General features: G+C 39.5%; 1 protein-coding gene across 2 annotated transcripts; it reads right to left on the minus strand.

Annotated features, from left to right (window-relative positions):
* Positions 1 to 464: 464 nt before the first annotated feature.
* Positions 465 to 13,126, minus strand: CKAP2 (cytoskeleton associated protein 2). Of its 2 annotated transcripts, none has more exons than XM_075741911.1 (9): positions 12,977 to 13,126; positions 10,772 to 10,859; positions 8,642 to 8,717; positions 5,880 to 6,700; positions 4,666 to 4,852; positions 3,913 to 4,080; positions 3,290 to 3,362; positions 2,188 to 2,575; positions 465 to 1,367 (listed from the first exon to the last, which is right to left on the minus strand). In XM_075741911.1, exons 1-9 carry the CDS (start codon positions 13,035 to 13,037, stop codon positions 1,130 to 1,132), a joined length of 2,100 nt encoding a protein of 699 aa, XP_075598026.1. In that variant the 5' UTR covers positions 13,038 to 13,126; the 3' UTR covers positions 465 to 1,129. The 2 variants fall into 2 exon arrangements, with proteins under 2 accessions (XP_075598026.1, XP_075598025.1); XM_075741910.1 differs by having other exon boundaries at positions 996 to 1,367; positions 8,642 to 8,720.
* Between the last annotated feature and the right edge of the window lie 22 nt (positions 13,127 to 13,148).

The raw sequence follows: 13,148 nt of genomic DNA on the forward strand, positions 1-13,148 counted from the left end.
AGAGCAGAAGTGCCTGCCTAGACCCTGTCCTGACTGGGACATGTTTAAGCCTGGGTTACTCCTTATAATACAAGTGGATGCTTAGACTTGCTCATCACTGATCAGGAGGGTTCTCCAAAGAAAGTGTAGTGCTATAGTACACTTCAAGTTTGGTTTCTTGTTAGATGCAAAGAGTGTGTCCCTTATGCAAACAGAAGATTCTAGCTAGCCTTAAGGACAAAGGTCTGTTTAACACTGAAATCTGAGTGCTCAGCTAAGGTTTATGTCACAGTTCATGTAAACTCTGCATACTGAAGACATGGAAACACTCAGCTTCTGCTGAATGTGAAAGAAGTTTCATGATGTTCTGCTGACAGTTCACTTCCAACAGACTAAAATAATTCTCTGAATTCCAGTCTCAGACCTACAGCTGTGTTCCACAGTTAGTTTCTAGCCTAAAGCCTATAAATAAAGAACAAATACAATTCAGTTGATAAGTTTAATGAGTCTACCATATTACAGACTAATGCAAACTAACATTAGAACAGTCACATAGCAATTAGTGTATCAGACCTCATGTAAGGGAGATTACTTGATCATGAATAATCCCAGCAACTAAAGGGATTAAATTCAGTTTTGTTGAAATACCCCCTAAAAACAGATACAACAGTTTAACCTTAGTGTACACCTTACTAGCTGGTTTCAGTTTTCAAAACAAAGTGTTGCTGTAGTAGACATTGTCCTATTGAAATGCCTATGTTATTTTTGTTTCTTAAACTAAAAGTTAGATTGTGCTATTCTAAAGAATTTATAGGAATGGCAACAGGAAAACAGAAGATATTAGCAATATACCATAATCAAACTGTTATATGAAGTGTTAAACCTAGTCCTTAATTCAGTATTTAATGAATCATATTTTAACACAAAGACACTGATATTTATAAGTACTAAAACAGATCGGATTTACCACAATTTTGAAAAGGCAGAAACAGAAATTCAAAAATTCACTAACTCAGGCAGTCAAATTTCATCTTAAGCCATCCATGCAAGTTTTAGATAGCTCCTCTCTCAAAGCTGCTAAAAACACCTCCCCCAACTCTCTTTAAAAAGGATCCAATCTTTAACCCCCACGTAGCATTAATGCTACTTTTTACTCTTCTACTTCAGCACTTGTTTCTTTGAACATATTGCTCTGTTTGTGAATAAATGCAGTGGCTTTTGATTCCAATTCTCCTGGCTGTTCATATGAAGATACACATTGATCTTGATCTTTAATCGTATAGGACAGCTTGCACATCTTCTCCCGAATGCGTTGAGAATAACGCAAAGGGGTTACAATTTTCAGGTCCTCAGCACTGAAGTCATTTGCCTCATGGTGCATCTTCACACTTAGGAAAAGAAGAAATAATCACTACACATAGACACACCATCATACAAATTACCTCTGTAGCATCTAGCAGAGAGAGCAAGTCATGATTCCTATTCAAGTCTTTCCTACTCCCATAGCTAAAGGAAACAGGAAACAATTAATACAGTTAAAACCAAATGGACAACTCTTCTTGGGCAGAATATTTTAATCTGGAGAACCTCCTGAAAAGGAGTTTCCAGGGGAAGCTTCCCCCTATTCCATCAGGAGGAAACTGTTCTTCCTGCTATGAGGAATAGCTGACAGCTTCAGGAGTCCACCTTCATCAGATGCCAAAGCTAAGCACAACTTTCCTAAATCTGCTATCTTAGAAAAAACCTTGTGGCAAAAAAGAACTTAAGTGTTATTTGTTTTGTCCTGAGATGACTACCCAGATTTTTGCCTCAAGATAATTGAGATAATCTTTACAGGACAGTTGCAACAGAAAAAAAGTGACCAGGATGTATGATATAACCACCACATACACATTTGAAAAGGGGAGGACTGGGGGCACCTACTTTCTCTTTACCTAGTTCAGTGTAGAACTGATACTGCCATGTGGGCTGTGGGAGGGGATCCTAAACCTGGAATTTATATCTCTGCCACAAAGAGGTTTGATTACTCTGTAGCAAGGCATACAAAAAGCAAAATAGTTTCTGTAAATAGAGTGATTTATTTAAAAAGGCTTCCTTCAGAAGAAAGAGGAAGCAATCCTAAAAAACTAAGTTCTGGAGAGCTTTTAGCAAACATTACCATTGCCCCAGACACTGCAAACTTTCCATAGTTACCTGAAGTAATCTTACCTTTCCAAGTATGGTGTGGTAGATGGATTGTATCTCATTAAATAAGATGTGTCATTCTCCTTCTCAGGAGAATTAACTGCCCAAGCTGTATCTTTTACCCCATCCTCATTGTGCTCTTCTGTTTCACATTTTCCTTTCTTTTTTGTACGTTCTTTAGTCTTGCGCTTTTTATTCTTTTTTGGCAAGATCTCTTCGCTTGGTTTCAAGTCTAAATTAATTTCTTTTTTGATCACTTCACTGCTAGTCTCTGCCTTCTTGTCATCGCTCTCTACTTTTTGATCATCAGAGCAGAGATCCTTGAAGACCTCCTGAACCTGCTCTACAGATGAATTTGGTTCCTTGCTGACTTCTGTTACCTCACTTAAATGAGCTTCTATCATAGTTCCTCCTAAAATCGAAATATTGAAGTAAAGCTGTGATTAGTTACAAATAAAGAGATGTTAATATTTTAGTGATATTGCTGAAATCTTAAAGCTTTACATGAGAATGAAACTATGTGTTGAGTCTGAACCATAGCAGTTTAAGTTGCTAATAATTATAGTCACTTTCCAGAACCTGCATCCTGAAGACTCAGGCAAAGTACATCCTGAGAAGTCATTCTCTTCCTTCCCAAGCTCAGCTGCTCTGAACAAGTATTTCAGTTTCTGGGATCAAATACTTGTCAGGTTATGTTAAATTCAACAGGAACGTATATGCCTACTTCGCTTACAAAATTGGAATATTTACCGCCTTTAATTGACACTATCCCACAAGACAACCACTCATCTGCTAGTGAAGAACTTTATGTCAGAGGCAACTGATTTTTAGCTCACAAGAATGTTTTTATTTACTCTTTGATTATTAGGCTAAAATAGTTAGGCAACATTGCTTTGATAGAGTTTAAGTAGAAAGTTTGAATATGAAAGCATCTCCACTACTCATTTTAACATACCTACAATTGAAAAGGATTAGTTGAGTTTATTTTCAAAGATAATTGAGTACAAAATGATCACAGAGAAGCTCCCATGAAATAGAATTTAATGTAGGTACAAATAATTTAAACAGCTAGCTCATGTTGCTTGTCAAGCCAGACATTTAACTAGAATAGAGTAGTCAGACTTACCATCCTCAGACTTAAAAAGGCTTTCAGTATTTTTCATAGTATCTATTAGCGTGTGCCGTAGTTCATCTTTAGGCTAGGAAAAAAGTTGTATTGTTTTAGAAAAACAGTTCCCAAATTAAACATAATTTCAGCTTATTTGGTATAATAGTTACAGGAAAAGTATCACAGACCACATGATGTTCATGTTACAAGTCCTTTAGATAAAGCTGTTCAGACAGAAGTCAGAACACAAGTGAATCCTGTATTTTCTGAATTTGTTGCACTAAGGCTGTATTTGATGCCTGAAGTGTTGCTGATATTGAAGCACAGGAATTAAATCCATCAATAAATGTAAAATTAAATTCTGTTTTGGGTTTCTAGTGATACTAGAAGTCTCAGTCCTTAATTTCTTCTAGGCAAAACATCATATAGTATTTTAATGATCCTAACCCTTTCTTCTTGAAAGTACTAAGTATCTACAGTGGTTACAGAGCAAACCAAATCCAATTTTTTTATGTTCAAGTAGGTCACATGGCTCTTCTACTATAAAAGGATTTATTAACATCAGAAGTAGTTGTATTTTATATACCATACTTTTATGTCTTTATATTTGTTAATCCCAAACTCCAAGACAAGCTACTCACCATTGCTCCTGCCAAAATGGCCTCCTCATAGACAGCAATAAGCTTTTCAAGAGGGCCCATCTGTTCAAGACGCATACAACAGATCCAATATTTTGCAAGCTTTTTAGCCCCAGGAACGCTTTGTGTCAGATCTTCCAGCATAGCACGCACTTCAGCGCCTTGACATCCCTAAAATCAACACAAGAGCAGAAATTGAAATGCAGTGAACATTTTGAGGTGCTGTATTTTAGCTGGTTTTGGGCCAGAAAGCAAATATTTTTTTCTCTGGAGAGTAACCCTGAAAGTTGAAGACAGCAAGTATTTCCAAGACTGAACTATGAACTTGAGCAGAAGAACTGTCATTTGCCTATTCTTCCAAATGAGAATTATTTATACAGTATTGTAAGTAGAAGGGACAGTAGAATGCATAGACATCTTCAGAGCTACCTAAACCAGACATTTTCAGAAGTCCAACCAAGTTTCTGCAAATGCAAACTTGTTTTAGATTAATTACTTCATAGCTACTGTCATTACATTTTAGCTTTTCTACTTTATTATGTTACCATTATTGCCTGATCTAATTGGGTAGTTCAGTAAGTTAGTAAAGCTTAAGTGAAAACTAATTTCTTCAGGTGTCGGCAAAAAGCCATGATACTGCATAACTTGGGGAGCAACTAGTCCCCTGCATCTGATTCATAGGTCCAGCACACCTGTAGGACTGGCATGTTGTAGGGACATATATGATTAGAACTTGGTAGGCAAGGGACTGAATACCTGTTCAGTTAACTGCAGACATTCTGTGAGAGTCTTGTTGACCTTTTCACTATGTAATACGTGCTCTAAAGAATCACCAGAAGAGAATTCTTTTTCTTCACTTTTAGACTGGGTTCCCAGAAACACAGATACAGGTGGTCTTCTCATCACTTTTCCTTTAGATGCCCTCCATTCGTCCAGGCGAGCTCTGCATTAAAAATATTATTAGATGAAGTGACAGATGTTTTATCATTTTTTACATTGACTGACACTAACTAGTCATACAAGACATACTTTCCAGATAGTCCTTGAGTCCTCTCCCTTTAATCCTAAAAGGAATACAGCTGTCATTTAGACCTGCATAGAAATTTCAGAACCATGCATATCACTATCTGCTTTAGTTATCTATCAGGTCAGAACACTAATCTCTTGCACGCTTTCCAGCAGCAACAAGAAACTCAGGCTACAGACCCTTTTTTTCCATAAGGAAAGGTAAAAAATGCTTCTGATTTATTCATCTGTGCCACCTCTCTTCCCTAATCCCACTTCAAAGTGGAAAACTAGAAACTATCTCTACAGGCACAAAGCATGGAGAACAGCCCAGAACCAACCTGTCACAGCTTTTAAAATCTGCAACTACTGTAGAAATGTAATTTAGTCTTCATATATATTTCCTTTCAACCCCATTCCCCATGACGACCATTTTTTTAGTAAGTGTGACTTTCTACAAGGAGCTCTACCAAGAGTATTAAATAACTTTTAGATTATGAATCATCACCCCATCATCTAAGCTGCATTCACCAAGCTGAAAAATGTCATTGACAAGTGCTCTCCTTCAGTCCATGAACATGCTCACTTCTATACACATCCTACATCATCATCTATTTTTTTAAAGCAGCAGCATGAATGTGCAATTCACTTAACAGGATTCTGTCATTCTTGAGGCTGTCACAACACTTAGCCTAAAAACCAGAGAACCCAAGCAATATACATTTTCTATTTATAAACGCACAGGACAAGCTGTAAGCCTGAAGAGCTGCTGCAATTAATCTGAATTTTGATTTCTAAGTATAAGTCTACAGTTTTAGTCTGCTGTCCTTGGGAACCAAGTTCAAAACACTCAGTTCTCATTTTTCAGCACATCTACAGCAAGAAATAGATCAAAACAGATATTCTTGGAAAGAAAGTCTAAATACCTTCCAAGATCAAGCTACAACAGTGAGTAATTCAGTTACCTTCTCTCTTCTGCTGACTCTTTTGGTAGAACAGATTTTCTGTTGCCATTAGTTTTAGAATTCTGTCCTGACTTTGTATTATGAACAACAGAAACTGGTTTTGCTGCAGCTTCTGGTCTTGCATCCTCACAAAAGTCTGCACATTTCTTCACTCCTAGTGCTCTGCGGTCAGATTTGTTAGAAGCTGCCTTCGGTGGCTGTGGCCCCCTTCCACGAGTCATTTTTTGGACTGTTACTTTCTTTGGTGCTACAGCAGATGTTGGTTGCTGTTTCTTCAGACCAGACTGTGTAATAGCAGCCTTGTCAGATGGTCTGCTCTGAAATGGGAGGACACCATTTGGTTTTACAGAATTAGGGTAGTTTGTGACTTTGATAGTCTTCAGAATTATACCACAGCTGCTCGTGGACAAAGAACTTGATGCTGGTTTGGTGGCAGAAGGAAGAAGCTTCTTGTCTGGCAAAGAACTCTTTTCCACCTCACTTTTTGGTGCTTTTCGGAAGGAGTTTATCTTGGATTGGATAACCTTGCCACGATATGTACCAAGCACTGGTTTCTTTGGTAGGCTGGCACTTGAATTTTGTTTTTCTGTAATTAATTGCTTCTCTTTTATGCTTTTTATTTGCAAGAAGGACTTGCTAAGTGACATGTGCTGAGAGTTTATTTCAGTGACTTCATCCTTGGAAGCGTGATCTTCAGGATTATAGTTTGTGCCTGATGTGGAATTTGTCAGTGTGATTGTGGAAGAGTTTAAAATAACATTTTTTTCTGAGGTTTTGCTTGCTTGGTCCCATGACAGTTTATTAGCATTCTCTTTATTTTCCTAAAATTAAAAGCATATCCATGGAGATGTTAGAAGTACGTTCATGCTGCATGTCACTTGTTTCCAAAGAGGCTTTCACTCATTTACAGGACTAAAGTGATTAACTGTAAATGCCACTTTAAAAGTATCTATAAAAGTAGTGTATATATACTGAGTAAAATATATGTCAACTGTTATTGCAGAATTCACATAAAAAAAATCAAATAAGGATTATTTAAACTCTGCTTTGGAAGTAAGAAGGCCTAACCTGAGGACTACACTCTTCTTACAGAAACAAAACTCTTAAAGCAACTACTGGCTTTTAATTGCCAAAAATCACCTTATAAGAAGAGTCATAAAATAGAAACTTGCTTTAGACTGTATATAGTAAAAAACATTATCTTAATTTGCATACACCATCACTTAACAGCAGCGCCATTCCTCCATTTAGTGAGGATAGCCTAATAACACAAGGTAGTGAGTAAAACCTTTAATTAAGCCATTAGGATATGTACCAGAAGAGGGAGAATTTTTCTTACTAATGAGCCATAGGACGAGTTTTATATGGCCTTACTAGTCCCTGAAATTCTCAACCATATGTTCTCATGGCCTCTGGGCTAGGGTTATGCTGAGAGGTGGGACTTAGTCTTTTCCTCCAAAGAAAATGCTCTGCAGCAACTAATTCATTGTTCACACATCAGCTTATGGAAGAATGAAAGATCCAAAGGCACGAAAAAAATATGGGAATGACACACGGAAGTCTGCAGAAGCTGATACTCCTCTCCCTTAGGGAAGCTGCTCTTGAATTTTAGGAAACCTACACTGCATCTCATTTCCTGGTCTGTCATTCAGGCTTAGAAGTCAGCTTTGACCAAACCAATAACTAGAGCTTGATTACAAGGGCTGCTGTTTAAGGAAGCTGTGTAGTTTAACTCAACTTTAAAAATCACACAAGACATTAACACAGACCAAAATATCTCCCTTCAGGAAATTTCTAAAACCACTTTGTTCTCACTTTTGGAATTTTTTCCTTCACTCGGTTTTGAAAGTTTAAGATTTTTGCTGTCTTCCTCAAATAACCCCAAGTCTTTCAAATCTTTCAGAACTTAAACTCAAAACCATCTAATTTGAACACAGGTTTTGTGTCTATTTTTTTCTTCACCTTTCCCTGAGAACAGGTCTAGAGAAGAATCTGTATTTTGCTATTTCTAAGCAGCACAACCATGTGTGTGTCTTAATTCTGGAAAAGTGACACAAAATGATACAGGAGGAAACATTTCCTTGAACTCCGATTAGGTATTAGCATCTACTTCTAACTACATTATATTTGCCAGCATCACCACACATTCAACAGTTTTGTTGCTAGTTTGGGGTTTTTCCAAGTAACAGAGCTGTCCTTGGTTTTGGCTAGAATAGAGTTAATTTTATCAAGAAGTTGGGAGGGAACACAGCCAGGACAGCTGACCCAAACTAGCCAGAGGAGTATTCCATACCGTATGACATCATGCTCAGCATATAAGGGAGCTGGCTGGGGAGGAGCAGCAGCTCAGGGACAGACTGGGTGTCCAGTAAGGTGAGCAAATTGCATTGTGTATCACCTGCTTTGTATATTCTTTTATAAGTTGATGTTATTTTCCTCTTCCTTTGCTGTCCCAGTAAGCTGTCCTTATCCCAATCCACAAGTTTTACCTTTTTCTTCCAATTCTCATATCCTCTTTAACCCCTTCTCCAGTCAGGTACAAACTGAATATCAATATGATCCATCATATACAGTAATGCAACAGGTCTCTAAAAAGCATATATTAAGCAGTCATTGAATAAAGTTTAACAAACTGTACCTCTGCACCTGCAAGCTTCTCATGTTCTAGAAGTCATACAACTTAAATACAATTTAAGTGAGTGGAATGTTGCAGCTACAAAAACAGAGTGCAATCAGTATTTGAGTATCAGTCAAAAACTTACCATTCCTGGCTTTGGAGATGTTGAGCGCTGTATTTTGTCTTGCACTTTACTGCTAGTTGCTCTCCTAGTTCTGCTACTGCTTGGGGAAAAAAAAAAAAAAAAAAAAGAAGACTTCTTAAATCATCCTGAAATGTAAAGGAATGTATTTTTAGGTAACTTCACATGCTCCAGGATGCATTCTGCAGGTTAAATTCACATGGAAGCATTTCTGTTCAGCTTGCACTCTTCCTCCAGAAAAAATAAATGGCTGAGCAACCACTGATGAGGGGTCAGACTGCAAAACTTCTTGCGCCAAAAAGAGCTGGCCAACAGAGGGGAAGAAAAGAGAACAGACCCTATTTATTGCAGGTGCCATTTTAGGATGAGCACCAACCTGTCTGGCCTGGTTCATCTACTACAGAAAGTCAAGTTTGTAAATGCTGCAGTTGAGGGGGAAAGGGGAGCTGCACAAGGAGTAGAAGCTCAGCTACTGCAATCATCAGAGGACAGGCCATCTGAGGCAAGTCTGGACAAAGACACATAGTTCCTACCACACTGACAGGTTCAAAAACCTGCAGTCAGCCACCAGAGCTGGCACCAAAGTACCCAGTGAGTAGCAAAACCATCAAGACCAGTATTGTCTCCTAACAACTATGGAAATGTATTGACAGCCCAGAAGGAAAACATCTCAGATTAAAGTCACAAATCCAAATTCTTCCTCAAATGCATTATGATGCATTACATGAAACGTGGCACTGTTGCATGCGGCTGAAAATTAGCATTCCAGTTAGTAACTGATATCTTTGCATCAGATGATCTTCTGGAAGCTATCTGGGTTGAAAATGAAAGTACATTAATGAAAATAACAATAAAGCTATATTAGTGACTTTGGACTGCTAGAAAAAGCAGTCTGCATGATGCCATCACATCCAGGTCACCTGTGACAGAGAATACACATTAAAGGAACTGATCAGAAGTCAGTGTAGACTAGTGATAGCTTCACAAAAGGGAAATACCTGCAAAACAAAAGCATTAGTAATACCCACAAACATGACTGCTCTAAACGAGTTAACTGAAGACTATGAAAATCCCTGGAATTTAATAGCCAGAGAAGCAACTGAAAGCAAGGAAAAGTAAAGTAGATCGAATGCTGAATTAACAGTATCGCTGCAATGAAAGTAGTTGGCACTGATTTTCTAACACACAATAGCATTCTACAAGATGAAAGCACTTGCCCTTCCCTGCTACACAGAGCAAGTTTTTGACAGATTATATTTATCCTTGTTATTTATGCATATTTTATGTTCAAAGCTCATTGTTCAGGTAGATTTGTACTATCAAGTATTTCTGTGCTGTTGAACATGAGACCATGCCACCTCAAGTATACAAAATGGTAAGCATAACTTCCCATTTAGATGGGAACAACTTTCAGACTGAAATTTACCATTTAGAAAAACATTGAAATAAGTGACAAAGAGACACCATGAACTTTTGTTAGAGCTAGAACACTCTGCACTACTTTGCAACACTGTCTTCTCTAGAGAAACTTGTTGCTTATTGGAAGGTCTTACACTAAATGTCCAGACTTTAGACAACAGCAGGAAGATTTAAATACAAGTCAATAAAATGAAGCACCACTATTTGGCAATAGATGCCCACATTCTGTTTACAGAACATTATGCCTACCTGCTGGCCATCACATAGGCTGGGGTTTATTACAGTATATTTGCTTTTGGCAGAAAATAGTGCATTAGTAACTATAAAAATACAATGAAGCTAGATCAAATGGATTGTGAACACATGCAGCATAGCCCAAATAGAAAGAGGGGCAAAAAAGTAATTTGCAGAAGGGAGATTATAGAGGCAAACAAAGTGACATCTGAAAAAAGCACTCTGCCATGCGCTGTCCACATGCCAGGTGTCCTCTGTCAGTCTCTAGAGGAGCAGATAATACACTTCATGAATTGCATCTATTATGCATTTGCTTAACAAAATCTTTTAGTGTTTGCTGACAATAAAAGGACTTTAGGAAATCCATGTGGTCACTAGTCTCACCCTTTAGTTGAGGTTCTCTGCAAGAACTACTATTTTTGTCTTTCCCACCAACCATGGACCTTTCTAAAGGATTGTAAGCCACAGCAGAAATACTACCTGATTGGTGCCTGGTTTTCTTGAATGGGCACGCCAGAAAAGGTCTTTTTTCTTGATAGATATTCTTCAACTTTTTGTCGTCTTTGTTCTAGTGAGTTTAAGAAAAAGACTTATTACATTTTCAGCTAAAATAGTAATGTCAGAAAAACTTTGTCTCTTAGAAAAGAAGCAGCAAAATTATAAAAGCATCAAGACATTATGAAACATAGACACTGCAGATTAAGAAAGCCTTTAGTTTAATATTTGCATCTTTTGATGTCTTACACATTCTCTCATTTCTTGGGAAAAGCTATATTCAAGGGAAGGCTGAATGTAATTTCACAGCTATACAAGATGGTTGTTTTGCTGTATTAAGCTAAAAGAAACATGATTTTGTAATAAGAAGAAAACAGGTTCTTTCTTTAACTTCTGGATGCCTGTCCAGTATTTCGCATACTTACTGTTGGTACAGCAAGCACACTTTTCACTTGTGACAGTAGTAAATGTAGCACACATGAAAAACACCATGCACATGAACCCAACTGACCAACTGTAAAATCATTTTTTCTCTCCCACTGTTATCTGGGCATCTGCACAATTGTTGGACCAATGGGAATGTTAATAACAGTGCACAAAATGATCCTGAAAAGTTCTTAAGCCAGCTGTCACCGTCTTATTACAGAAAGTCATTCCAGAACAGGATATTATTTCCCATGTTTGCACTAGTTGACTGCACACCAGACTTACATTCTTCATAGGACTACATTGTTGATTTTTTTTGGAAACCTTTTCTTATTCCCACAGGGAGCTGGTAGACTTGGCTTCCTGGAGGCAGCTGGGATAAGATGGTCCTGCTACCCAAAACAAGCTCAAGCTTCCAAACAGGCACTCAAGACAGTTAAGACTCCAAATTTTGCCACTGTTTCATGTGCAGTAGGATGCGAGAGCAAGATGTTAAAGCATTATCAGAACAACAATTTCTTTGTGGCATTCAGGAACTCATTCACCATCCTCCATCATAGGCAGGCTCATTCAGCAGTGGAAGTCTTCAATGGACTTGCATAAAAAACAACTTTGCCTCTCCTAGGCAGGCATGAGTCCCCTTTTGAATCTCTTTGCACATGTTCTTCAGCTTTCATACTTTGTCTTGCCCATTGTTCTTGGTTCACACTTCAGAAAACTGTACAAGGTTCATCAACATGTTCCCTCAATGCTGATACACTTCTGTATTACTGAAATTCAAACAGTAGAAACCGCTAAAATATTATTGCCTTTGAGGACCTGAATGTTAATCTTGAAAAGAATTAAGCATTTGATTGTGCATGGTAAAAAGTTGTCATACCATAGAATGAGATAATTACCCTCAGAACCTCCTCCTAATGTGGGAGAGCTGAAAAAGGCAAGTTTTCTCATGCATTGACACACCTAAGCCTGAAACACAGCCAGCACAGTAGGCTTGCTGCAACGCTGCGTTCCACTTAAGATACGGTGCTTTTCTTAGCACAGTTATCCAAGTCCATGCTGAATGAAGCCCGAGAGTCAGCATACATCACCTGCTTCTGCAGGGGTGTACACCAGAGGTGTGCCTGCCAAGAGATGCTGCACAGCAGTGCTCAGTGTGCATCCTAGAGCCCACCAGGCACCTTCTGCTTCAGCAACTCAGGTCTCACCGACCCCAAGCAGCAAAGCCACATCAAAGCAATTCAGTTCGTTTAACTCGCAGAAGCCAAACCGGTCAGAAAGCAAGAAATAGAAGAGTGCAGGTCTGCATCAGAGCATTTGCTGGTTTCGGTAGGGTGCTCTTCAGTTAAGGCGTGCCTTTTATCATGAAGAAAGACTTCCACGCCGAAAGCCCTGCCTGGACGGGGAGGAGAGCACGGGCCTCAGCCCTGCGAGGAGGGCAGAATCTCACCGACACGCTCACACCGGTCAGAAACTCCAAGGCCACCATAGCGAGCGCTGATGCCGAGAGCTCAAGGGTCCCTGACCCCGCCTGAGACGCTTGCTCTCATCTCCCCGTCAGAAGACGCTTGCTTCTCCTTCCCAGGAGAAGGACCAGCTCCCCTCTTACCCGCCGCAGCCTTACCGGAGCTATGCGGGGCGGTAACGACAGCCAGTAACGGCAACGGGCCCCGGCAGCGAGTGCCTCGGCTCCGCCGGGCCGCGAGCGGAGGACGGTTCAGCCCCTCAGCGCTTTGTCTCCCGGTGCCCGCCCCTTGGCCTTACCTCGGTACGCCGGCTCGGACCTGCGGCTGGCCGGGAGCTGAGGAGGGGAGCGCGTCGTCATGGCCGCCTCAGGTATAACGGGGGTTGCGATGGCCGTTTGAATCACCCGCCGCACAGCGTCTCCCTGATTGGCCCGACCGCGGGACTTGAACTGGCCAATGGCGAGCGGGAG

This window comes from Balearica regulorum, chromosome 1 (assembly GCF_011004875.1).
Source record: "Balearica regulorum gibbericeps isolate bBalReg1 chromosome 1, bBalReg1.pri, whole genome shotgun sequence".
NCBI classification, from domain to species: Eukaryota; Metazoa; Chordata; class Aves; order Gruiformes; family Gruidae; genus Balearica; species Balearica regulorum.

Excerpts from the sequence above, each read along its gene's own strand:
- CKAP2 (XM_075741910.1), bottom strand. The coding sequence starts at position 13,037 with ATGACGACGCGCTCCCCTCCTCAGCTCCCGGCCAGCCGCAGGTCCGAG. Across the intron at positions 10,860-12,976 it reads GTCCGAGCCGGCGTACCGAG|AACAAAGACGACAAAAAGTT; the intron begins GTAAGGCCAAGG and ends TAAACTCACTAG. Across the intron at positions 4,081-4,665 it reads GTCTGCAGTTAACTGAACAG|GGATGTCAAGGCGCTGAAGT; the intron begins GTATTCAGTCCC and ends TGTTGATTTTAG.